Source organism: Populus alba, chromosome 3, assembly GCF_005239225.2.
Source record: "Populus alba chromosome 3, ASM523922v2, whole genome shotgun sequence".
Taxonomy (NCBI): Eukaryota; Viridiplantae; Streptophyta; class Magnoliopsida; order Malpighiales; family Salicaceae; genus Populus; species Populus alba.
In genome coordinates, this window is record NC_133286.1 from 12401278 (window position 1) to 12427339 (window position 26062).

Consider the following 26062-nt stretch of genomic DNA (forward strand, 5'->3'; position numbering starts at 1 on the left):
AACTTTTTATAATAATCAACTTCAAACTCATTAGAAATTAATCTCTTAACACAAACTTTAATATTATATATTTTTCTACCCTAACCATACTCTTTTATATGAAAGACATATCAATTAAAAAAATACTCGTTATAACACTTGATTTTTTTCAAAAGACCTAAATATAGTAAATTCAAGCTACCACTAGCATTGCCTTCCATTTGATAAACCTAGTACAAGATTACAACCATTAATAGTTAAAGAGAAATGTGTAATGAAATTAAGTATTACAAGATACAAGAGTTAAGAATTATTAAGTATTGTTTACATGTGTTTTAAACCATATAAAAAATTATTCATCTTGTAATTGAAAATTTTGAGATTCAGTTGGGTGTGAATTTTGAGATAGTAAAAATTGACAATGTTGCTTCAAAAAAATTGTTCAATCTATCAGTTTTTATAAGAGTATAAGAGAAATTTTTTTAAAAATAGAAACATGTTAATATTGTACTTGTTGAATAAAAAGTCTCAATTCATCTTAGTTAAATCACACTAATCATGTGCATGTTTGAATTCAATTTCTATCAAATATCTTCCCCCCACTGAATTCATTTTGTATCGAGTATCTTCCCTCCACTGTATTTTCTTATAAAAGGTCATCTAAGATGAGAAAATATTGACAAATTCTCACTCGATAAAACTTGCCCATCATAATTATGTCTTGGAACACGGTTAATTCTTGTTCTCAAGTGAGGCTTGAAATAGTACGAGATAAAAATTAAAATTTCTTCAACAATACAATCCTTACATATCAAAATCTTAACACGCGTCTTGTTTCTAACTTTTTTTTTTAGGTTGAATAAGTATCTGCATGGAATTAAATAGAGATTGAATAAATGAATGTTTTAAATAATAATAATAATAAAAAAAAACACAATAGAAATTTACTTAGGATGCAATATGTAATCTTTAACCTCTCAAATGGATACATTCATCTATACTAGACAAGACCTTCAACTTTTACCTCAAACAATAAATGAATGTTTGGTTGAGGGTAGTAATGTAATTTAATATTTAAATAGTATTTATATTTTCAAAAGTTGTTGGCATGTTTTGTGCATGTGCATGTGCATGTGCCAGTGCATTGGAGCCATCGCGTATTTTGGGCAGCACGTGCAACAACTCCCAAAGGTAAAAAAAAATGAGCTTCCATCGTATCATTTTATTCCTCGTTGTTTTCTCTTTCATTATTAGTGGTGCGTGTCATTTAAATATGATCAATTTATCACTGGTGACCCTTTTTTTCCCCTTCATTTCTCTCTCCTACCCTATAAATTTTTTTTATTTGGTCCTTTCACTTTCAATTTCTTTTTTTTTCTTTGCCCTTTTGTCAAAGTTTGTATGGATTTTAATTTTATCCTTCAAATCAAGTTTATGATTTTTTTTTTCAATAATAATAATGATTTCAATTTCGTCACTCTTCTTTTGATTTCTTAATGTTTTCCTTAGCCCTTTTGTTAAAATTTTTATAGTTTTCAATTATATCATTTAAATCAAGTTCATGGTTTCTATTTTTTAAATAATGATGACGATGGTCATTATGATGATGACATGAGGGACAAGAGGAAGAAGAATAATGATGATAATAAAAATACTTATAGTAGTAGTGATGATGATGATAATAATAATAATAATAATAATGTGGTAATAGCTGTGGAAATACAAATAATACTAATAGGCTACTACTATTATTACTAATCATGGCAATGCTAGCAATAATTGTGATTAGTAATAATAGTAATGATAATAGCAGCTGCAGCACAACTACCAGCAACAACTGCAGCACAACTACCAGCAGCTGCAGCAATAATAATAGAAATGGTAATAATAGTAATAACAATGGTAGTGGTAATGATGACAACAACAATGACGATGATGATAATGATGATATTACTTACTAATAATAATAGTAATAGTGATTTTGATCCTTATTCTTTGAATTTTTATTTTTTAAAATTATTTTGTATGATTAATTTTATTTTTTTCAATTTCTTCCTTTAATATTTAATTTATTGGGAATTAGATTTCATGATTTTTCTACAATTGGGTGCTTTAAGTTTAATGATTCGGGTCATAGATTTAAAAAATTAACATATTTTTTTTTAAAAAAATTATAATTATTTTTATTTTTTAATTGGATTATTCTAGTCACAAGATGTAGATCATGATTTTGACAGGATATCTCGTATTGGCTTAGCTTTAATTAGCGTTGTTACATATCTATCATAACCGACTTCTTATGTCTTTTTGTAATCCTAATTCAATATTGGCAAATCATTTTTTTTATATAGAGAAATAGTTTGGCCTGCTGCGAAGTGAGGACACCAACGCTATTATATTTTCTATATAATAAAAGTTGATAGTTTAACTAAATAAATAAATGATAAAAGAGAGAAATTAATATATTGTTTATTTACAATTAATTTTCAATAATAAAAAAATTGGAATGAGATTTTCCTTTGTAACATGTTTATTGTTTATTGTTTTATTGTTTGATCAAATAAAAAAAAATCATATTATAAACTTTCATTTAAGATGTATATTACATATTTTCAGGTTGAATATAAATAAAAGCATATCTTTGATATCATCATATCAATCAATATCAAATCATTTTGGTTAATTTAAAAGTTTATTTTAATATAGAATTCAAAATATGTTTCATTTGCACTCTTATTATTTTTTAATTAAATCCTTTTTAGATAAATAAAATCATGTGATATAATTTATAGTATTTTTTTTCAAAATTCAACTACCATTAGAATTTTAAATGAATATGCATTTTTTAAAATATCTTATTTTTTTTATAATGACGTTATTTTTTCTATTTAAATTCAAATGATAAAAATTGTATATATAGTTATATATTATGGAACAATGATCAAATTAAGAATTTTATAAACAATCTAATGATGAAAGTTGGACTCCTTTATAATAGGGTGTAAATGGCCCCCGAGGAACACAAGCATGGGTTTTCTTCATAGATTCATGCCATGGGCGACTCTCTTACAAATTCTCCCTTCCTTCTTTAAGTAAATTGTCTCATTCCGATTATTAAACAAATCACTTTTCACATATGATATGACCTTAATTATGAAGGTTCCATTGGCATTTTACACACACACAAGAACTTTCTCCCTGGCTATGAAGGAGAGGTGAGGAATGAGGTCAACGAAATTTAGATGACCCACTCAAGAAATATATTGTAAAGGGCCTTCTTTGCAACTTATCTACCAATCACGTTGAAAAGCTTGGGGAAAAAATTCCACTCTCTCTTGACCCTCTCCACTTGTGTGCATATGCTTATTATAAAGTTTTTAATAAATTAATATATATCACAACTTAATGGCTCCAAATGTACCACAATCTCGGTTAACTGTACCGTAAATTAATTAATGGGATGGATTCCAAATTCCTTAATTTGATTAGTTTAAAGATAAATGGTTGAGTACTGTATATATAATTTGGATATTTCATGGACCACACATCAGCGTAAGAGGCAAGTAGATGTCTCAAGTCATATATATCAAGTTGCAGGAAAAAAAAAATCGTATCTCAAGCCAGCTAATGCTCGTGGTTCATTTATAAAAATATTGTAAAACAAGCATAAAAACCTAATTGCTCAGGTTAAAGAAAGTAGAGAGCGTGCATTTATTCAAAATAATTTTATTTAGAGAGATATATAAAAGAGTTTTTGTGGAGAATTTCTTATACAGTTTCCTTAATTATTGTTGAAGATTGCTTCATGACTGCCATAAGTCAACTTAGGCGCCCTTTTTTTTTTTTTTTTGTTAGCTTCAGATTTTTTAAGTTTTTAGCACATATATAAAAGTAATTTTTTAGCGGATATATGATAGCATGATTTGTGGCTATTAGTTAGCATTTAAGTTTACTTTAATTACTATTTAATCGTAAGGATGTTTATCAAATAAATGCAAATGATTATCCCATTTTTATTTTTGCAGTATAATGTCTTTTTTTTTTTAAAAAAAAATATATCTATCGTAAATGGGTTTTCGATCGACTCGGATTTGTGATGCTCCAATTTAACCCAAATCCAACAAATTAATGTGTATTGACATGTCCTCTTGAAAATAGATCATGTTTAAACCAGTGAAATTAGTTCTATGTGTTTCACATAGAGAAAGAGCAAGTTGGAGAAGCAAGTTGGGTCCTGGATGGATCTTCATCTAGGGATAATCCGACTGTTGAGCAGACTACATATTTCTTTAATACATACAACTAAGGAGACAGATAAAGTAAAAACACACCAGAATTTTGTGCTTTAATCAGCAATATAATTGGTTCCTAGATCTGTCCTCCATTGTTAAGATCTTCAGCAAACACTATCCACTTAGTGGCTCTCATTATTTCAATTCGAAAGCACGATTAGCATTGCAATTTGGATAAGTGTCATTAAATCAGAGCATAACTGTTCTCCAAACTTGTCAACCGGCCTGCCGAGTGGACAGTGAACGATCCCAGAGGAAGCAAAATACCCCAGCCTCATAATTTTTGTTTCTTAATTAGCAATCTGTGTATATTTGGATTCGATTAATGCCAAAGAGTGTGGCTTTTGACTTGTGATTGATGCTTAGAACAAATAATAATAGTAGCAGAAGAAGAAGAAGAAGAAGAAGAAGACTTTAAAGAGAGAGTGTGTGCAGCAAGATAAACTCCTGCGCCACCTTCCACTTCGTGAACTGCTAGCACTGATGATTCCCGATTTCCCATCCATTTTTCTTCCTTTTACTGAAAGTTAAAAGTATTTTCCAGCAAATAATTCCAAGAATAGTACTTTGGTAGAATCGATGCGTTAACCTGACTAGCTAAAAGAAGATGAAATCAGAATTATATGATCTCTACTGCCGAAAGACAAGGCTTATAAATAACTACTACAAGGTATATACCTATATATATACATATATATATATATATATACACACACACATAGTCAGGTTTTCCTATAAATAACCTGACTAGCACAATTTTGCACTAGCACATGTTTGACTTAAATGGAAACTGTGAGAATGTATGATTGGCAACGATGACATTAATTCTGTTGAGGAATCGATTACCTAAGGTCCACAGAGAAGAAATCTTTAGTGGCTTTTAACAAAGTGTGAGGTGGGGATGCTTGTCTGTCACATCTTTTCTAAGTTTCTGATGTGGAAATTATTAAAGATTAGGTCAAAGCTAGTCCTTTCTTATCACATTGTGATTCCCCTTAACAATCTCATTTTCAAAATGGTCGAGCCTTTTTTAACCTTTTTCTTGCATGCTTCCATAACAGAACAACCTCTTCGGGGTCTCGGGGCACTCAAAAGCCATGTTTGTTCTTCCTGTGAAGGTCACACCAGACATTTCTCATCAACTCGATGGACAACTAGGTATTTTCAATAAAGCTGGGGGCACCCATTTGGGTTTCCCATCAACCTTTGGCGAAAGAATCTAGCGCTATATCCTCCCTCAACTTCATATTTAAAAACCCTCACCCGAAGCAATTCTCACCAATCTCTTCTTTCACTAGCAACATGGCAACCATTCGATCCACACCCACAAACGTTTCCTTCTCCAACTACCTCCAGTCCCTCTCCCAAACCCCTCACAGGCTTAGAAAAAGAATGCTAGCTACTTGGACTCCTGACCAGGAACTTAACCAGGTTAGGCTAAGGTCTGGTGCAGATATGATGAGGAAACTCAAGTGGTACGACCTGATAGCTCTTGGAATAGGAGGGATGCTTGGCGTTGGAGTTTTTGTTACCACTGGCCTTGTGGCCCATGAAATCTCTGGCCCTTCAGTTTTTATCTCTTATATCATTGCTGGAATATCAGCTCTTCTTTCTTCTTTATGTTACACTGAATTCTCTGTTCAGATTCCTGTTGCCGGGGGTGCCTTCAGCTACCTAAGGGTGACTTTTGGTATCAATAATACACTACTCAACTCTTTCTTAATCTAGACATTAATCTTTGATAGACAATCGTTATAATTTTAATGATGCTTAAATCGTTTCTTTCTTTTTCTAGATACACACATAGACATTATTAATTTCCCTAATGTTTTGTATGTTTTTGGCACGACACAGGAGAGTTTGTAGGTTATTTTGCCGGGGCAAACATTCTGATGGAATATGTATTGTCGAATGCTGCGGTTGCAAGAACTTTCACGGAATATCTATGCCATGCTGTGGGAAAGAACCCAAACTCATGGAGATTTGAAGTGGATGGACTAGTGGAGGGTTACAATAAGTTGGATTTTCCAGCTGTGGCTCTTATTCTTCTCCTTACTCTCTGTCTGTGCCATAGGTTAATTTGATCTCTTATCACCTTATATGTTTTGTTTGCTTCATATCTATTTTTCTTTTCTTTGTGACTAGTGTTTGATGTTTATATATATATATATATATACACGTTTTGGGCAGGTTTAATATTATATTGTTTTTGTTACAATTAGTATAACTGATGTTTTTTTTAAAAATTTATTTGCTATTGGTTCTGCAACCATCACAAACATGCTAGTTGGATTTTTTTTTTCCAAGTAATAATGATTAGTGGGATTTTGAAAATGATATATTTTTTTTTTTTTGGGATTGCAGTACAAAGGAAAGCTCAGTATTGAACCTTGTTATGACGGTCTTTCATTTGATTTTCTTTGGATTCATTATAATTGCCGGTTTCTATAAAGGGAGCGCCAAGAACTTGGTTGAGCCCGGAGGGCTTGCTCCTTTTGGTGTCAAGGGTATTCTTGATGGAGCAGCTAAGGTTTATTTCAGCTATATTGGCTATGACTCGGTTTCAACCATGGCAGAAGAGATCCGAAACCCTGCAAAAAGCCTTCCAGTGGGCATAGCAGGTTCTGTTCTCATAGTCACCGGGCTATATTGCCTCGTGGCCTTATCTTTATGTTTTCTGGTCCCTTACAATATGGTAATGAATCTATCTTTTATATATATACGTTTTAAGTCAAAATAGCAGACATCAGAGTTTTCTTTTAGTGAATAATGCTAACAATTAGGTATTCTTCAAATCATAATTAATTTGTAGATAGATAAAGATGCATCATTTTCTGTCGCTTTCCAAAAGATCGGTTGGAAGTGGGCGGGCAATGTGGTTGGGGCCGGAGCAAGCTTGGGAATTGTTGCTTCTCTCCTGGTTGCCATGTTAGGCCAAGCTAGATACCTTTGTGTTATTGCAAGGGCCCGGCTTGTGCCTTCTTGGTTGGCCAAGGTGAATCCCTCCACAGGCACCCCTTTGAATGCTACTCTCTTCTTGGGTAAGTTATTAATTGCAAACAGTTTAATCTGCATCCTCTTCGAGTTATAACAGTACTTATAAAGAATATGCCCATTTTCAAGTAGGCGATCGAGAAGTCCCGCCCATGTTCTTATATAATTCATCCAGTGCCTCTCTAGGCTCTATCTTAGGCACCGAATATTCATATTGAGGAGTCAAAAAAAGAGGCTTCATAGAAAGAAAGGGAAATAGAGATCCAACAGTATACTGAACCTTTTGTGTTTTCATGATATTATGTTCTAGGTCTTTGCACAGCTTCAATTGCACTCTTTACCGAGCTCCGCATAATTGTTGATATAATTTCCATCAGCACACTCTTGGTGTTCTACTTGGTGGCAAATGCTCTCATCTATCGTCGATATGTTATCGTTAGCCACAACCCTCCTTCACAAACCCTCTTGTTCCTCTTCCTCCTCTCTTCTTGTTCAATTGGCTTCTCTATGTCTTGGAAACTTGAAGAGCAGTGGTGGGTTTTACCAGTATTTGGTGGATTCATGGTTACGATCACAGCCTTCTTTCAATACATGGTACCTTCCATTTGCCAAGCTAATGAAGAGTGGTCAGTGCCATTCATGCCATGGCCGGCTGTAGCATCAATATTCCTTAATGTCTTCCTCGTGACATCACTAAAGATTCCGTCCTTCCAAAGGTTTGGTATATGGGCATGTTTGATAACATTGTTTTATGTTCTATACGGTGTTCACTCAACTTATCGAGCAGAAGAGATGGAAGTGGGTGTTGGTGAAGTCTCACACCCATCAATCCAACAAAGCAAGCTAGACATTCAGCTGCTATGACGACGACGACGACGACAGCAGCAGCAGCAAAAAATAAATAAATAAAACCATCTTTGTTGTCGTTTATGCTGTTGTCTTTCTCTTTTTTTGTCCTTTTAAACACTCTTTTTAGTTTCTTTGGGTTGTTGCAATGTATATAGATTTCATGGAAATCCTATTATGAAAAAGGAAATTGTCATTTGTCGTGAAGATATAGAATGACAAATCAATAGAAAAGGTAATGACCAAAATAAAGGGGGAACAAAGGCATGTGGGAGAGATTTTCTCTAATTGATGTTTGTTTGGTTGCACTTTCTCTTTGTTCTTCAATCTGTCCATGGCGATGCCACCATCCTCTATATATATATATATATATATATATATATATATGACAAAACATACTCTTTTAAGGAGCTAGTGGAGAGGATGATTGAGATCATTTTTGGCCATAGTAAGTAATGATGAATACAATATTACTGAACCTCTAGGAAAAAGTATAAGCCAGCTAGCTTCTTCGATTTTGTCATTTACTAGCTAGTTCATCCTTCGAGTTTCTTGTTTATAATGGAGGCATGCTTAAGATTTAAACTTACGCTAGATATAGGAATTGAGATTTTTATAAATCTTATGGCTAGAAATTAGAGAATCTAATCTCAAGAAAATTAATTACAACATACAACCTAATGGAAAAATAAGATAAAAGGAGTGGTATAACTTGAAAATCCAAGGAATTGGCCAGATAAATATTGATCGAATGAGGGTGTTTTGCTATCTCCTTTTCGACCATAGTTCAAACCTTAAGAGTGTCGCAAGCAAAAACCGATTGGATTTATGTGTTACATGTACTGTATTTTGAGATGAATATGCTTTACATGTATCGAGACAGCATGAAAAATAAAAAGCAAACAATTAATTATTGAAAGACATGACTAATGGCTAGGTTGGCCTCAAATGAAACTAAAAAAGAAACGATTCTCTTCATATTGATTAATTTATAAATTATATGAAAGGGAAAACAAAAGGTAAGATTTTGTGACGGAATTAATGAAGAAAAATCAATTGTTATCTTTCTTTTAAAACTTTTCTATCAATAATTCCATAGGAAATGATTAAAAATATTTCAGAAAAAAAACTAATTTAATCTTGAGAATCATAATTATTTTTTAAAACAATAATATTTTATATTGATAAATTAAAAGACGCCTCCAATTCCTCTTTTTTTTCTAGACTTTCCTCCCTAAAATAATTTTTCTAAAAAAGATTAATCGATATAGTTATTTTGTTGGTAATTCCCTCAATTATATCTATCTCTTATTTTCAAAAATGTTGTCTCTCTCACACACTTACTCTCATCCCCTTTTACATCCTCTCTTTACTTTTCTAAAATTTACAAAAACTCATAATTTATCAACTTAAATTGGATATGTGCGTGTATGGTCAAGTTTACTCATCCAACCTATATTTTGAATTTCTTGGATGAGTCTACAAGTTTATTAGAATTCAAATGAACTTCTATATATAAGACAGATTACAAGCATGGATTAGAGTATGGGATTTCTAATTATGTTGATCAAATATGAATTTTGGGTAATTCTCATATCACGAAATTTGCACAAACTAATAGAACAACAAATAATTACACTAAAGAACAATCATAACTAAAGAATAGTTTCAGATTAATTAGAACACTATCCAAGTCCTTGTGAAGCCATCAGTCCATATTCACCTTTTCAATTATTCTTGCAAATTCATGGTTTCTCGCACTATTTTAATTACGAGATCTGAAAATATTATAAATTGATCTAATACTAAATCAAGGCTTTAAATATAGTGTATCATCTTCTTCAATCCTCATATTTTTTTTGGTTATGTATCTGTTAACTTTTTTTCTTTTTTTTTTAGTGTTTTTTTTTTTTGTGCATGATTCTCTAATCTTTTCTATTTTTATGTTTTTTTTTTATTCATTTTATTTTTTTGCTATCTTTTAGTTAACCCTTTTAATATATCGAATTATTCTTAAAAAAAAAAATTATTCTCGCAAAGAAATATGGTAGAAAGATCTTACATATATGCATGTATAGTTCCTAGTCCCCAAGGGGTGTAGCGTGGTGGTAAAGGGTTTGAGATCTACACAACAGGTCTCGAGTTCGAGTTAGAGCGTACATCTCTTGTAAGAGTCTGGGACAGCCGGGGTTTTACTCACTTACCTGGACCCACAAAGTGTGCTTTCCGGAAAGTGGGGTTTCCTCGAATAAAAAAAAAAAAAAATGTATAGTTCCTATATAAGTGTTTGATATACTGATTATTAACCCATAGATTATATCTCATAAAGTGGGTGTCATGAGGCGTAATGTATATCAAAAAAGAAAGAAAGTCAACTCATCATCTGCCTCACCATCCACCACTTTCCTATGTTTTCATTGCTCTCACATGTTATTTATGCTTTGGATTTCTTTTAAATTAGGGAGGATAATCAAGATGGATTGTTTTTTGTAAACTCGTCCTTGTCGTTACTTGGTTGTTAAATTATCTCCCTTTTTTAATAAAAAAAAAAATCATTATTTCGAGAAAACAAGCACCTTGCCCTTTCGATTTTACATGCCTCAAAAACCACACCTTAAGAAACAATTGTTAAAAAAGAAAAAATATTAAATCAAAAGAAGGTGTCCATTTTCTTATAGAGAGATTCCCAGTAGGATGGCAAGAATTTGCATCACAAGAACTCCAAATACATTCATAATATTATACAAAGAATCTTTCCCTGGGGAAATAATGATTGTTTCTATTTATGAAGTGAGAGCAAATAGTAGTGTTGTTGTGTGATAAGCGAGTGCGTTAGGGTTCTTGAGCTAGCATCGATCAAATGATTGGGTAGCAGCAGATCAGTAGAGATAGATATCGAAAGTCAGTGTTGTGACTTATAAAAGAAGCAAAAGGATAGATGCCAAGTGGAGAGGTGCATGAGAGGAAGAGTTGGTAGTGCTCCTAAATCACGGGTGGGCTGTGTGAGTGATCAATTAAGATCTCAAAATCTAAATGATGAAAATTTGAAAGTCGTCTCTAATGTGGGAATATGAGAGCTTGGGGAGAGGATTTTAATGAGCAAGGGATGATCATGCAGGTCAGAAATCTGTAGCACATCAAGAATCAAATATCAAAAAAGTCCAAAGATCCTCTTCCAATCTTGTGTTAATGTTTATAACGGAAGGAAGATGCTATTTGATCACTAAGATCATGCCACATTTAAAACATCATCATACTTTTAAGATACGGCAGTGCAATCAAATCCATTTCTAAAGTTTTTGGATCAAATATTGCAACTAAATTCAAGGCTCTTGAGCTTAGCTAGCATTACAGTCAGATTCACTTAAATTTGAAAGAAAAAAAATTTAGTTTTTTATCCTTTAATTTTTCTAATTATTTATTTATTTTACTATTCTTCAATATTTGATTGGATGAAAAATGAAATGCATGGTTTATGTTTTTCTACTTTATATAGGGTTATTACAAATTACAATCTCAAATAAGAGTCTTTTTTAGGGTTGTTGCTTGATTTTGTAAGTATCTAATTTTATCATAAAAATAAATAAAAGTAATATATATATATATATATATAAAATAGTTATTATATCCATTGAAACCCATGACTAAGATTGTAAGGTGACCGAGATCAATCCAATCTGACATCATTTCAGTATTAAAAAAAAAAGTGTTGTCTAAAAGTTTTTTAAAAAAAAAACTATCATTTTTTTTACCAATCATCAAAGTTTTTTTTGGACCCATTAAATGAAATTATTCATTTTAAATCAATTCCCACGTAATTTAATTCAAAAACTCAAGTTAAGCAAAAAACCAGGTTAACAGATTTTAGAATCATTTGATTGAATGATATTGTCAAAAAAAAAAAATCTCCCTACTCTTAATATTTTTTTAATTTTTTTTTCAAATAGTCCAATTAGCAGCAAAATATGGGTAAATGTACTAGTAAATTCTAATACAAAATAGAATTTAAATTTAGAGACAGCATATCGGTTCAAAAAACCATTGCTTTGTTCTGTAAATAAAGACAAATTTGTGCATGAGATGGTGACCATACATAGTGGAGTAAGTAGCTAAATAGGTTGTCGGCCTTACCATCGAAGTCCAATCATTTTTATTTTTATTTTACTGCAAAAAATGTAAGCACAAATACATAAGGTGTATCAAAGCTTGATCCAAAAACATCAACTAGCTATAAAAGCTACTCAGTTCAACGCTCCAGTCTGCATAGTTTCCAGACAATATTCTGAAGAAAGAAGAAGACAATGAGCGGGAGGTGGGTGCAACACACAACATATATTTCCTCGTATCATAACTGAACATATATGTGTTCTGTTCAATTTTACAGAATTTTTTGACTTCAATCATTCAAATTTCCAAACTAGATCAGTTGTTACAAATTGTCAGAATTGATCTGGAAAATATACTCACAACACGGCAAAAAGAGTCTTGCAAGTTTGTGTTAGGAGCTAAAAAAAGACCTGTAACAATGAGAGACTAGAAATAGAAGAGAAAATGGAACAAACCTTCGAAAAGAGGAGGAAAAACAGAAAAATAAAACAGTCAAAATAAGGTAAAATCCAAACAGTAGCAAACCTGTTAACGAACTTGAACAATGAACTTCATAAACTCTCTTCTAAACACATGTTTCTTTAGATTAAAAAAACAATAAGCCAAGACTTCCTCATGGAAAACCAAAAAGAAACAATGGATTGTCATTGCAAATCGTAGCTTTATAGTTCTTGAATGCAGAACAGTAATATTTTATTAAACTTCAATTACAACATTCCATTAATTTTATCAGACAAAACTCTGTTGAAATGTGTTCTTGAGCAACAAATCAATATTTCACACTGCTAAAAAGCAAAAGAAAAGAAAATGCAAGTTGGAAGCGAAGCATGGCTGATATAGTTGTTACATACTACTCGTAAAAAGGCACAGTATACGGTTGTTGATGTGGCAATTTCCGATCGATGCTAATAATACCATCTGACCATTTTGCTATGACCTACACGATGATGTTGTTGTTGTTGCGGACGGCATCTTTCTTCTAAACCTAACACCATAAACATTCAGAGAAGGAAAACAGGGCTTACAATGGTTTGAATGGAAAAAACACATAAGCAAACGTGTAAATTTCATGTACATGAACAATGCGTCGGTTTTTTCTTCATAACCAAAGAGAAAGGTAGAATAACATATATATATATAAAGATAAAACTTAACTCTTTTTTTCTTGATAGTCCAAGACCATGAACGGAACTTTAAGTGTTTTTAAAAAAGCATAAAATTGATTTTTCGGTATTTAAAATAATCAAATACCAAAACCCGCCAAAAAAACTCAAAGCAGAGGAAGCAGGAATCAATCATCCAATGGCGCACCAACCCATACGAGCCCCCCTGCTCTAGTAAATGTAGAAAGAAGGCAGAGAAAAAGAGGACAAAGCAAGCATAAGATATCTGAATAAAACCAAAAACACAAAGATCAATCTAACGCAGGTGAAATGTAGCTCAAATCGTGGAAACGAAAACGCAACAACAAACAAAAAACGCAAGTGACAAAAGAGGGGGGAAAGAGCATGAGTATGTGGAAAATACATACATGGAAGATACAAGTAACATGACTCCTCACTCCATTTATGGGCGGCTGGTCTTCGCTCATTAACAATTATGTCCGTAACGTTCTTCGTTAAACAAGATTCAAACACAAGACATGAATATGCTCAGGGCAGATAGCAGAACTTTGATCCTCCAACCAATATGCTTGGTGGTGAAAACAACCCAATATCCTCCCACGCAGGTCAAATTTGAGAATTGGAAAATGACCACCTAAATTTTACAAGATTACCAATTCTTTGTCAGCCATCGAACCTGGTCTCCGCTCTTGGTAGCTTGCACTCGGACTTTTAGAGGCTCCCAGGAAGGAAGAAATTCAGCATCTTGTTTCACCATAGCCACGGTTCCAGTTCAATGACTTCACAGCAAATCCTCTACCTTCACCAAGCCCAAGAACAAGTAGTAATTGGTAATCGTGACTGGGTGTTTATTTGATCCCCATTACGTATTAGCAATGTTAAAAAGTCAACGAAATCATCCAAGCAAAAACCTAATGAGTGGTTGGTTGAGCTCACTAAGCTAACATAAACACAGTGATCCAAACGATCAGAGACATGAAGGCGCACAACATGTACATCATAAATTAGAAAGGAAAAATGCTGTTGATATTTGGAATAAGTTATCTATTAAGATTTGTCATAATCAGAACAGCAAGAACAAGGTAATAGATGCACTAAACAGCTTCAAAAACCCACCAGGTACACTATTCATTGAGATCAAAGGAAAATATATTTCCTGTAGTAGAACTCTTGATATTTACTGATGAGAAAGAGATATCATTGCATGTATTCCTTATAGTAACAAAAAAAAAATGATTCACCCTGAAAAATAACAGGAAAAAAAAAACAACTATGACTTGCTTGATCCGACAATCAGCTGACACAAGCTTCGCTTTCTTTTACTATACTACTTTTACCAATGCTTTCACAATCCACTGCAGCAACTTGAGTATATCCATTTCTGTTTGAATTGGGTGACAGCACTTCCACTTTCCTCCTTTTCTTCTTTTCCAGCATGGCTTTCGCAAGTGCATCCACAATCTGTTGCTGTGACTCAAGTATCATCTGGTTATGCTTCAACCCCATTTCCATCCTCATTTTCTCAATCTCCATCGCCATATCCATCTTCATCATCTCCACCTTCACAAAGCTTTCTGTAGCCTGCTCAATTGCTGACACCAGCAACGCAACTGAATCTGCCTCTCTCCTAACTCCATCACCAATGACATTCGTCTCAACATTCACAGACCCCTTCAAAGCCCTATAGCGAGAATCAGACCTCGACTTCCCATCAATATTGGCACAGTTATTTGGTATAAACCCTGGAAATGAGGAACTCCAACCATCATTAACTTTTTTGCCAAACCTATCTCTTTTATCAATTCTATAGTCAATCTCCACATGATCATCATCACAAAAATCAGGAGTGGGCTTCCAATCAATCTTTTTATAGTTCTTTGGGTTAAGCCCCTGCATCGGCAAATTCCTATCACCTAAGGACTTCAGCGGAAACCCTTTGTAGGCATCGACACCTTTAGAAAAATCACTATTATATGAACCATAATGATCAGCCATCATTCCGTGATCCGGTAATCTAACTCCCTGAGGCATAAAGCGCCTATCCCCTTGTGTTTTTTCCATTTTATAACCAACCTCGCCTCCATGATCACAATTAAAACCAACATTAGCCTTAATATTCCCATTAACTCCAACATAATCATTAGGTCTAAATGCAACAGAGCTAATACCAAACCCACTTCCCGAATCCTTACTAACACTGAAACCTCCATCAACCTTGCTATATTTCCTAGCCCGAAGAGCAAAATCTGGATCCAAATCGAAAACCTCATCTGGGTCCAAATCCCCGTTAATTTTCCCATTCTTTTGAGCAGTCAGCAAATACCTATCTCGTAACGTTTTTACACAAATCCCATCTCCAGCATCATTCCCTTTATCGATTTCTTGTTCTACTTTAGACCCTAGAGACCCAATTTCCATTGAATCTAATAAAGGGAACAAATCCCAAGAAGAAAAAAACCGACCTGGGTACTTTAGACACTTCTGTTTTTCCGCACGATACCGTTTCCGAAGCTTCTCGATCTTGTGGCGGCACTGGAGGGACGATTTAAGTGGGACGGCAACGGCCACGGCTTCCCAGTCGGCGACGCGGAGGTTTCCGCGGTTGACGGAGTACCATTTGTCACGGTAGGCTTTGATTAGGGCAAGTGACTCTTCTTGGGTCCAGCATGGCGGAGGTACCCGCTTGGTGGTGAAATCAGAAGATGGTGCTGTTGACATGGTGATGGGTGAAGGATAAGGAGAGGAAAAAAGAGGCGTAGGTTAGGAAAGGAGGAGAGAATGGGTCGTTGGTGGCGGTTATTGTTGTAGTTAAAGGCATTGCGAGGATTGGGGAGGGAGTTTAAGAGGGGGCAACCGCCTGACGTGCGATTGGTTGGGGGATGGAGGGGCGCACAATGAGACAGACTAATCTTTAGTAGTAGCAAATAGTAACAAAAGAAATTGGCAACAACTCCGCCGCCACCCACGCCGAATACGCACTTCCAGATCGCTGCTCCTTTTTGGTGGGGGTGGGGTATCATATGGTGTGTAAAGTGGTTGAAAAGTTAATTGGTCCCTTTTGTTTTCTTTCTTGGACCGGAAATGAACAATTGGAGTGGGGCCTACAACAAACATGTTGTTAGGGAAATTATCTATCTAAAAAGCTTGATGGATTTGAAATTGAACCCGAAATGAACTGGATCCAGACGCGCTACCACCGGATCCTTACGGTGAAATCTTCCTTCTAAAACAGTAATATAATCTTTATATCCATCCGTCTTAAGGAGGTTAGTTCATGGATTCCAACTCCCTGCTCCCCATGTGAGCACCCATCGGTGGTGGCAGCATTTAGCCAATGAAGATACAACCAAGATGATGAGCATGGAAGAGAATGAGTTTGCACTCTCACCTGCTATCCCAGGGCTAACAAATACTTATAAATTTGCTCCCCTCGTAATTTGAGTCTATGGCACAACCCCTTGCATCTCTTTCTAATTTTCTACTTCTTGGACAAGCTCTTGTAACTTGTGCGTTGCAGACATTCCTCTTAGAGGAACTGACATGGCTGAAAGCGAAGGATGAATAATATGATTCATGCAATGTTCCAGGCATTGTGCTGTTCTAGTAAAAACGAGTGCAATTGGACCATAAACTCGTATGAGTTTGACGCCAGTAGGTTGAAGTGAATCAAGTGCTGGCCTCTTACCTAAATCCTGATGCTTCTGAGAGAGTGTGCAGAGAAGAGAGAGAGAGAGAGCAAAGAGGAGGCAACAAATCTATTTACATCTTATAAGATCCAGTGCCTCGTAAAGAATGCAAAATATATTGTCTCAGAATGTTTTTCCATTTACAGAAGCAGAAAGACTGACAACATAACACACTAATATAATTGCATCAAATCAAAACTTGGGCATTTTATGCCACAGAACCGATTTCCAGTCCGCTAAGGAGTTTGGCGAGGGAAAGAGAGGAGAAAAGGATAACAAGGCCACCGGTGGGATCTTCTAAGAGGTCTGTTTATTATGTCTTCGTGGAATTGGACCATCTTGGTGTTGGTGACGGGAAGAGGAAGAAGTGGCGGAGTGGGGAGTGAAGGGAGTGGACTGGAATTGGAAGGTAGTTTGGACTTTGTAATGTTTTCCTTCCAAACTGTTTTTTTTTTTTTTTTTTTTTTTTTTTAAAGATATATAGAGAACGTTGACTTCGTTTTTTTAGAGGTGTTTGGAAAGTGCGATAGTTGTTGCTTTTTCAAATAGCTTTTTCATGCCGAAAAGCATGTTAATAATGTTTTTTTATTTTTTAAAAATCATTTTTTATATCAGCACATCAAAACGATCCAAAAAGTACAAACCACATTCAATTTTTAAAAAAAAAATTCAAAATTTGTCAAAAAAACAGATTGAAACTCAGCCCCAAACAGGCTCTTAAGTTTATTAACTTAGATTTGTCTTGGAGCGCTGTGCTACGGGTTAGAATATTTTTTTACCAATAAAAAAAAATTCTACAATACAAATATATTTTTAAAAAGTTATAAAACTTTAGAAGTAGACTCAATCAACAAAAAACAAATAAGGAACTTACAAAGAAATAACAAATAAAAAGATTTAAAATAGTCCAGATTATTTTAAAAATTTACAAAAAAAATTATATATAATGGTCGAAATATTAAATGATAGAATTAAAAAAAATAATTAAAAAAATTGAGTCAACTAAATTAATTCGTCAAACTCACAATCCGGTCATGAGACTAAAATAATATTTAAAAAAAAAAAAACTTGTTTAATAGAGGTCAAAATGTTAATACTCGTGATCTTAATTATAAGATCAAGATATTTTAATAGAAAACAAACTAAAATAGATTATGAAGTTTAATTCTTAACCAATTTGATGTTAAAGAATGAAATTAAAAAAAAAAATTAAAAATAAAGACATAAGAAAAAGCCGAGACAACTCGGGTTAACTCATTAAGCATTATTCTCAAGTCATGAAGCTGAAATAACCTAATAGCAAATAAAATAAATCATAAAATCCAATTCTCAATCAACCTATTATTAAATGATCAAATTGAAAAAAAAAAATTAAGTAAAAAAAAAAATCTTAGTCAATTAGGTTAGCCCGTCAAACTTGTAAACCGTCCTGAGAGTGAAATAATCCAATAAAAAAATATTATTAAAAAGAAAAAAAATTAAAAAATATATATTGATTGAAAAAAAAATTATTCCAATAAATAATAATTTTGTGAGAAAAATCAAATAAATAGTAATTTATAAGAAAAGGGCAATAAAAGTCATTCTTCTTTAGTGTTTTGTTAATTAATTTTGTAAGAAGAGATGCAAGAAAACCTTAATCTTTTAGTTTCTTTATTAATTTGTGTATTTTAAAAAGTTTTATATTTAAAAAAAAAAATAAAACAAATTATAATTTTAAATCATTTTAATATAATAATATAAAAACATATTATTTTAATATATTTTCAAACAAACCACAAAAAACATGAAAAAAACCTACCTTAATCGATAACAATAAGAAATTGCGTCAGTGCTACTGTACTGGCAATAAAATCCCATATTCAAATACCATCTGTGTCTGACGTTTCCTAATTTATGCTGAGAAAAACAGTACTAAAAGTACCTTGTAATTTCTCAGGAGAAGAACACCATTGGTCCAAGAAACTTTGCTAGAAAAAAAAAAAAAAAAAACAGAGAGAAACAAAGAAAAGAAACGATGACAAAAAATCGAGTCCATAACAGACAGCTGAGACAACATACATGTGAAATGTGAAATGTAAACAAGCCGTAAAAAAAATTTTGTATACATTGCCAAGTAGAAAAAAAAAAATTAACTGATTTCACATTTTGTTTAGATTTCCCTGTCTTGTCTTGAGTCTTCGGACTAGCAAGGGAACTGGCTTTTCTAAGACAGAGACGTTAATATTGTTCCAAACATCAGAATTGGTGGGGAGTTGAGCAATTTTCTCTGCAATTTCCATGTCTTCTGGAAGAACAGAACCGAAGACAGTGTATGCTTTCTTCCATTCTTGGTGATTGGCTAGGCTAATGAAGAATTCTGGACCAGAGCCAACCCAGGCTACTGAACCCCTTCTTATGTATGGGCACTCTTCTGTTGGAATTTTCTTGAATGATGTTCCTTGAGCTTCTAGTGTCCCTTGAATCATTGCAAAAGGAGGGCCAAAAGGAGCCTGGAGAATACCCCAAAAAAAAACAGAGCTTTGAGTGAACAAAAGATTGAAAAGATGAGACCTCAGGCAAACATTGCTGAAACCTTTTATAAATAGCATGCAGTAGAAATATGATTAGGTGAAACTTAACACAGCAGAATCGCAGTGTTCACATAGAACTCCAACAACTGAATGAAAATTGCATCTTCACGTATCTTATTGCCTGTCAAATACGAGAACTCACATCACAATTAACAAAGCTTACCTTTTTTATGTGGTTCCCTTCTGAATCCCACAATTGACCTCGGCCCTCGGCACGATGAAATTGGCAACCAGCACAATGACGCAGAGTGAGCAGCTCAAGAATGTAGGCTACTGAATGGGGAGCACAGTCTGGGAAGAGCTGCACCAAGCAATTTTAATCCAACGATTGACTTATAAAAAGATGCATAAAGTTGAAGAATCTGAAGACATAGATCAACTCCATGAGAGGAGCACATCACAATTGACTTGTCAGAGGCATTTGGAACACAAACCTGCCGAAAGCATGATCACTTACTTTTATATGAAGAGTGCCATATTCTGTTTCCAGGCCAACAATGCCCTGAAAGGAGCAAGTGCGAGCAAGGATATTAATAGAGGGGATCCTAAAATTAAGGTGAAAGCTGCAGCAATGACAAATGTATAGAGAGCAGAGAGGAAATTAGCAGCAATGACAATGGTAACCACAGACATTTTTTACAATAAAAATGCAGAAAGACGCATCAGAGGTTAAAATGAAATACAGCAGAAATAGAACAAAGAAACTACCGCAATGAGCATAAATACAAAGCTAAATAAACTTTGTTATTAAGATTTGTAAATGTCACCCATCCATTCCAGCAGGAAAAGAACAAGCATCTACCAAAAAAATTAAAAATGAAAAACCTTTGACTCAGATTACCTAGGGCTACAACAGAGAGCAATTTGCAAAATTGTGAAAAGATTATCCATAGTCAAACACAGCTTTCTTACTTAAAGAGACTCCAGTTACAAGTGTAAAGTATCACCAACAGTAATGTATGTGAACAATATTCTGGTGCCTGATAATAGGCAACTAGTTTTTCAGATCATGCAACAAAAAAACCCAAGTGATATTTTAATCATTTAACAGAGTATTGGTACATAATAATGCGTGTACAATAAGAAGATTCCACCTTGATCTTTATAATTTTAACTCAAAAAACTGAAGATGACAAGATTATCTAATTGAGAGTGCAAGCTGTATGTCTGCTATATACTGTCTCCTAAAATGGAATCAAATTTCATCAAACTAAAATACCTCTCCTTTTCCAAAGATAATCCCAGAAGTCCAAATAACAGGGTCACCTGCTTCCTGTCGATCAGGGGCAAATATATCCTTTTGCTTCTTCAGCCAACACTGGAGAAATGAAGCAAGTCAAAGGAACGAGATTAGTGTCATCATAATTGAAACTTTAGTATATCATTAAAAAAAACACAACCAAAGACTCAAAAATCAATAGTTCAAAGAAAGCGAAAATCGCATAAAGAAAACAGGCTCCTAATGGTTCAAATCCAACTAACGTGGAGATCCTCTCTAAATGTAGCCCTTTCATTGTTCTTATTAGTCGTAGTTTTTATATTGAACATATAAAAATTAAGCCCATTTACAATGAACAACTTATATAATTTCTGGATAAACAGATCCAATATCTCTCAAATTCGCAATGAGTTAAGTCAATGATCGATCCAAGATTTGAAAGGGCATGATCACAGCATCATTTAAATTATATATATTCGGGATCTAATTCCATTGAAGAAATAAAATTCATTCTTCTCAATCCAAATAATCCACTATTTCAACCAAATAATTCAAAACAACAATTAAAATTCCAGCAAAAAAAAAAAATGAAAATCAAAACAAGATAAAGGACCCCAATTTTCAATCTGACCTCACCAAATTTAGATCCACAAGCCTTTTTATTGCCACAAAACACCCAGGTATCACACAAGCAAGGCCCATCAATGCCAGTGCACATAGCCTTACAAGCCTGACAGCACTCCTTGGAAGAATTGAACTTAAAATCTGACCCCCACTTCACGGCAGCTCCCCAAAGCTCTAACTTCTCAATCCCTCTACAGCACCCACCATCACTACTCTCCTCTGTCAGTGCCAAAGACTCAAAGTTCGAACCTTTAGAACTCAAATTAGGATTGAGAACGACGGAGAGGACAGTGTAGACTAAAGCACAAGAAATCAATCCCACCAAGAGGAAGGATAGAGAGATGAAACGGGATGGCTCAGAGTCGTTTTGGCGGCGACCCATTTGAGATATTGGTGAGGAGGGTAGAACCCAGATGGGGATTGGAATGAAAGGGAATGGATTGACGAGTGAAAGAGAAAAGGAAAGAGAGAGTTCTGGGGTTGACTGAGAACATAGAGAAGAATCTGAGAAAGAGGAGGAGGAGTAGTAGTCATGACCATAACGAGAAATAAAATAGAGAGAAAGAGAGGGTCAATCAATGGCAATGCTTGGAATCTTCAAAGCAAGTTGGCTAAAGATTTTGTATGCGTATTTCACAGGGATGAAGTAAACGACTTCGTTTTCAAGACTCGGGGGACCAAACAAGATCGTTTTATTATCATTTAATATGGTTTGCTTCGATTATTTTAATGTAGTTTGGGCCATGTTTATTTAATTAATAATTAAAATTAAATTAAGTAAAAAAAAAAAAAAAAAGGTGTGGTTGATTGTATGTGTTGGTTGGAAGGTTCAACTTGTTTTTTTGTTAAAATTTTTTATATATATATATATATATTTATGTTTTAAGGTTGTTTTAATGTTTTGGTATATAAAAAATAAATTTAAAAAAATAAAAAAAAAATATATTTAAATATATTTCAGAACGAAAAAATATTTTGAAAAGCAATCTCTATAATATTTTTAAATACCTTTTAAATTGTGAATTCTAATTGTATCTCTATTTTTTATTTTTTTAAATAAAATTTTATTTCAGTTATAAAATATAAATTTTTAATAATTTTATAATTATTTTGAATTGAGAATTGAATTTAATAATTTAGTTTAATTTTATTTTTATTAGCTTATTTCTTTAAAAAAAATTATTTTCATTACATTAATATTTTATTTTGTAAAATAAAATTCAATTTAAATGGGTAAAAGAAATATGGACTTAAAAGGGTTAAATTTGATAATGAGCAACAATGCAAGGCTTTTTTTCTTTTCTTTACATTGTTCGTTCCTAGCTTTTTATTTTATTATTATTATTATTATTATTATTATTATTTGGCTTATGAGATTTTCTCATTTCATTTTAAGTCCTTCTAGTTTGTAGCTTTTATGTTTTCATCCAAACTTTATTTTTACCATATTTATGTCCCTAAGCATGAGAGAAAAGAGGGAAGTCATTAAAAAATTATGAAAGAGAGAGAAAATATTAATTAACTATATTCTAATCAAAAAAAAACATTTTTTAATGTTAACAGGATTTCATTTGATGAAAAAAGTTTTAATTGAGATGATTTTTTACCTTTTATATTATCAAAAAAAATTATTGAAGCTGAGAAAGTATTTTTAAAAACTAATTTAGATGTTGTTTTGAGTTTATATATTGGTTTGTTAAAACTATAAGTGTTTATTAACTTGAGATCTTACATGTAAAACATTAAGATATATGATTTTTATTATATTTTATTACATGTAAGTATTGAACTTTTAATCTATAGTTATATTTTTTACTCAATATAAAAAAAATATTAATGTTACCTACATATAATTTTTTCTGTTAGAAAAAATCATTATTCAACTTACAACGAGTCAAGTTGAATAAACAGGTTATTTTTTTTTGTATTTATTAGCATAAATAATTCTCAATTTATTTAATCAAATACAAAACATATAATTTTTAATTTTTTATTGGGATTTTTTTTTGCACAAAAAATATATTTAAAAAGCTTGCATATGTTTTTTTGCCCTAAAAAAAAAAACACTAGACTTGCAGTAACTAGTAAATATTATTTAATTTAAATTTAGGTTTTGAATAAAATTATATTTTTCCTAAAATTATTGAGCACTTTTTTGTGTAGCTCTTTGTTATTTGTCTTTGTTTTCTTCTAAAATTTTATTCTGAATTTGTTTTTATTATATAATGATTACATATAAAAAATAGACTCCAAAAAATTATAGTATATTATTCATATATTTTTTTAATATATCTACATTATAATCATCCAAAATTTCTTTTTTAAATTTGCTTTTATGATTCTGATAAGTTTTTATATCTAAAAATAAATATTTTGATAAATAGATTGCCAGAAAAATACATTAATAGGAAGAAGATGTTTTAATTAAACATATGCTTTTTTTATCCTTATTCTGGATGTTCGAATTCTTTTGAATATTTATTCTAATCACCTTTGGGTTTTGTTAAACAAAGCACATTCCTCAAGAAAACTATGTTTTTGGGTTGATCAAATATTTTAAACAGTATTTATCTCCTAGTTTCTTAATTTAAATTTTGATTTGCATGGACATTTCTTTCGTGCATATAATCATTTATTTATTTGCATGGACACTTAATATACAAATCAATTTTTTTAATTATATCAATTTTTTATATTTTAAAATTATTTTTAAAAAAAATTTAAAATTTGTTTGTTTTAAATTAATATTTTTTAGTGTTTTTAGATTATTTTGATGCACTAATATCAAAAATTATTTTTAAAAAATAAAAAATATTATTTTAATATATTTTTAAATAAAAATACTTTAAAAAACAAAACAATTACACTCCATATAAACCCATATAAAAATAAAAAAGTTGAAAAACGCGTAAACAACAAGTTGACTACTACTGTCTATCGGTAGACGGGTTGGGGTAAAGGGTCCCCATCTAGCCATCTTTTTCACTTTTTCTTTTCTTTAGTTCTAAAGATAGAAGAGGAAAAGGACTCAACCCGAACATACACGAAGATAATGAATTTAAATTTTTTAAATTTATCTTTTCTAATGTTTCGTTTTTTCTTTTTTTAATGCTGTTAGCAAGAATAAGCATATAAAGAATCTTCATGGGATGATTTTTTTTAGCATTGTATTAAAGTGCTAAGCACCTTCACAGACAACAAATCTAATAAAATAATTGTATTTATTTTTATTTTTATATATAATTGAAAAAATTATTTAACATTCAAATGAATTTATTACTACATGTATTTTCTCTTAGAAGAATTATAAAAATGAAATGATTTCAAAATATATAAATGATTGGAAAATCATTTTTCATTTGATAAAAGAGCTTGGAGTGTGTCTTTATATGAGTTACAGGAGGTAGGGTAAATGATGCACTTGATCTGCAAACTGCGTTCCTCAAAAATTTTCTGACATTAAGGCTGTGGATGTGGCAACTGAATTTGAAGCTTGGTGAGAGGAGATGGTAACCAGATTAGTTCTGCAGAGGTGTTGGCAATGGCTCTATATTCAGCTTCGATGCTAGAACAGGAGACTGTCTGAGATTAAGTTTGAACCAAGAAAAATATAGTAACCTGAAGTGGACCGTTGATCACCAAGATAACCAGCCCAGTCGGAGTCGGAGAAAGCATGAATAGAAGGTTAGCTTGATCGTTGAAGTAAAAAATCCAGCACGCTAATGGTTTATTGTGGCTCGATTCATGAACTGAAATACTTTATTAATAGCAAAGGCAATGTATGGACGGGTGAGGCTTAAGTATTGTGAGATCCCAACAGTGTTACAGTGGAGTGCAGGGTCTGAAAAGGGATCTCCATGAAATTAAAAGAGTACAATAATGGAGGCCATGGAAGAAAAAAATGGTTTCGAGGCTGTCATGTTTGTACATTGAAGAAGATCTTGTATATAGCGTTGTTATGATAATATGAGTCCAGCTTCTGCGAAATGAGCTTCAACTCTTAAGAAAGTAGTGTAGAGATCCAAGGTCTGTAAGAGCAAACATGGATTGAAGCATTCACTTTGTTAGATTAGATTCATGAAAGTAAAGATGACATTATCCGTCCTTGTCCTCCGGCTGCCTGCCTGTATTGGTGCACGCATCTGTCATGCGCGCGCATTCCGGTTGCAATATTACTAAATTTGAACCTCTAATTATAAATCATTACTCAACAAATCCATTAATATTTACAGCCAAGTTAGCTAGAAGGACTTTAGAATTGAATTGTACATAAAGTTCGATAAGAGCCTCTGATTCTGCTGAGTGGAAAGCCTGGAGCTTGGAAGAGTTTTTAAGTTCTGGCTGGAGCTCAGAAAGTCCATCTGTGGAGGAGAACATGATGAACACAGTATGGATTAGCTGGCTCTGATACCATAAAGAAGATGAGTCTTTGAGATTTTATTTCACATAATTATGGATTAGTTGGCTGAACAGGACTTTGTCTCCGTAGAGTCCAACACAGTTTGAAGTTGACGAGGACTGCAAATGCAATTCCAGCTCTGGTGTGATTACAGAGCAAATGCATCAACCACCTCTATCACTGTACGCCTCGCAGCATTACTGTCTTCGAATTACGCTG

General features: G+C 32.8%; 3 protein-coding genes across 3 annotated transcripts; 1 reads left to right on the forward strand and 2 right to left on the reverse strand.

Moving 5' to 3' along the window:
- The first annotated feature begins 5345 nt into the window (after positions 1–5345).
- On the forward strand, positions 5346–8424 carry LOC118062949 (cationic amino acid transporter 6, chloroplastic). Its single transcript, XM_035076843.2, has 5 exons — positions 5346–5961; positions 6126–6345; positions 6636–6966; positions 7084–7312; positions 7576–8424. Exons 1-5 carry the CDS (start codon positions 5574–5576, stop codon positions 8127–8129), a joined length of 1722 nt encoding a protein of 573 aa, XP_034932734.1. The 5' UTR covers positions 5346–5573; the 3' UTR covers positions 8130–8424.
- Positions 8425–14369: 5945 nt separating this feature from the next.
- On the reverse strand, positions 14370–16419 carry LOC118062950 (protein FIP2). The gene has a single exon (XM_035076844.2). It carries the CDS (start codon positions 16058–16060, stop codon positions 14636–14638), a length of 1425 nt encoding a protein of 474 aa, XP_034932735.1. The 5' UTR covers positions 16061–16419; the 3' UTR covers positions 14370–14635.
- Positions 16420–19028: 2609 nt separating this feature from the next.
- On the reverse strand, positions 19029–22077 carry LOC118062951 (uncharacterized). The gene is made up of 5 exons (XM_035076845.2): positions 21452–22077; positions 20821–20919; positions 20059–20103; positions 19765–19902; positions 19029–19520 (listed from the first exon to the last, which is right to left on the reverse strand). The coding sequence occupies exons 1-5, from the start codon at positions 21824–21826 to the stop codon at positions 19170–19172; spliced, it is 1008 nt and encodes a 335-aa protein (XP_034932736.1). The 5' UTR covers positions 21827–22077; the 3' UTR covers positions 19029–19169.
- Between the last annotated feature and the right edge of the window lie 3985 nt (positions 22078–26062).

What these genes read in the sequence shown, in the direction of transcription:
- LOC118062949 (XM_035076843.2), top strand. Translation starts at nt 5,574, where the DNA reads ATGGCAACCATTCGATCCACACCCACAAACGTTTCCTTCTCCAACTAC. An exon ending in ACTCTCTGTCTGTGCCATAG is followed by an intron (nt 6,346 to 6,635) that starts GTTAATTTGATC and finishes TTGGGATTGCAG; the next exon opens with TACAAAGGAAAGCTCAGTAT. An exon ending in TTCTGGTCCCTTACAATATG is followed by an intron (nt 6,967 to 7,083) that starts GTAATGAATCTA and finishes ATTAATTTGTAG; the next exon opens with ATAGATAAAGATGCATCATT.
- LOC118062950 (XM_035076844.2), bottom strand. Translation starts at nt 16,060, where the DNA reads ATGTCAACAGCACCATCTTCTGATTTCACCACCAAGCGGGTACCTCCG.
- LOC118062951 (XM_035076845.2), bottom strand. Translation starts at nt 21,826, where the DNA reads ATGGGTCGCCGCCAAAACGACTCTGAGCCATCCCGTTTCATCTCTCTA. An exon ending in TTATCTTTGGAAAAGGAGAG is followed by an intron (nt 20,104 to 20,820) that starts GTATTTTAGTTT and finishes TGCTCCTTTCAG; the next exon opens with GGCATTGTTGGCCTGGAAAC. An exon ending in ATGGCACTCTTCATATAAAA is followed by an intron (nt 19,903 to 20,058) that starts GTAAGTGATCAT and finishes TGCTTGGTGCAG; the next exon opens with CTCTTCCCAGACTGTGCTCC.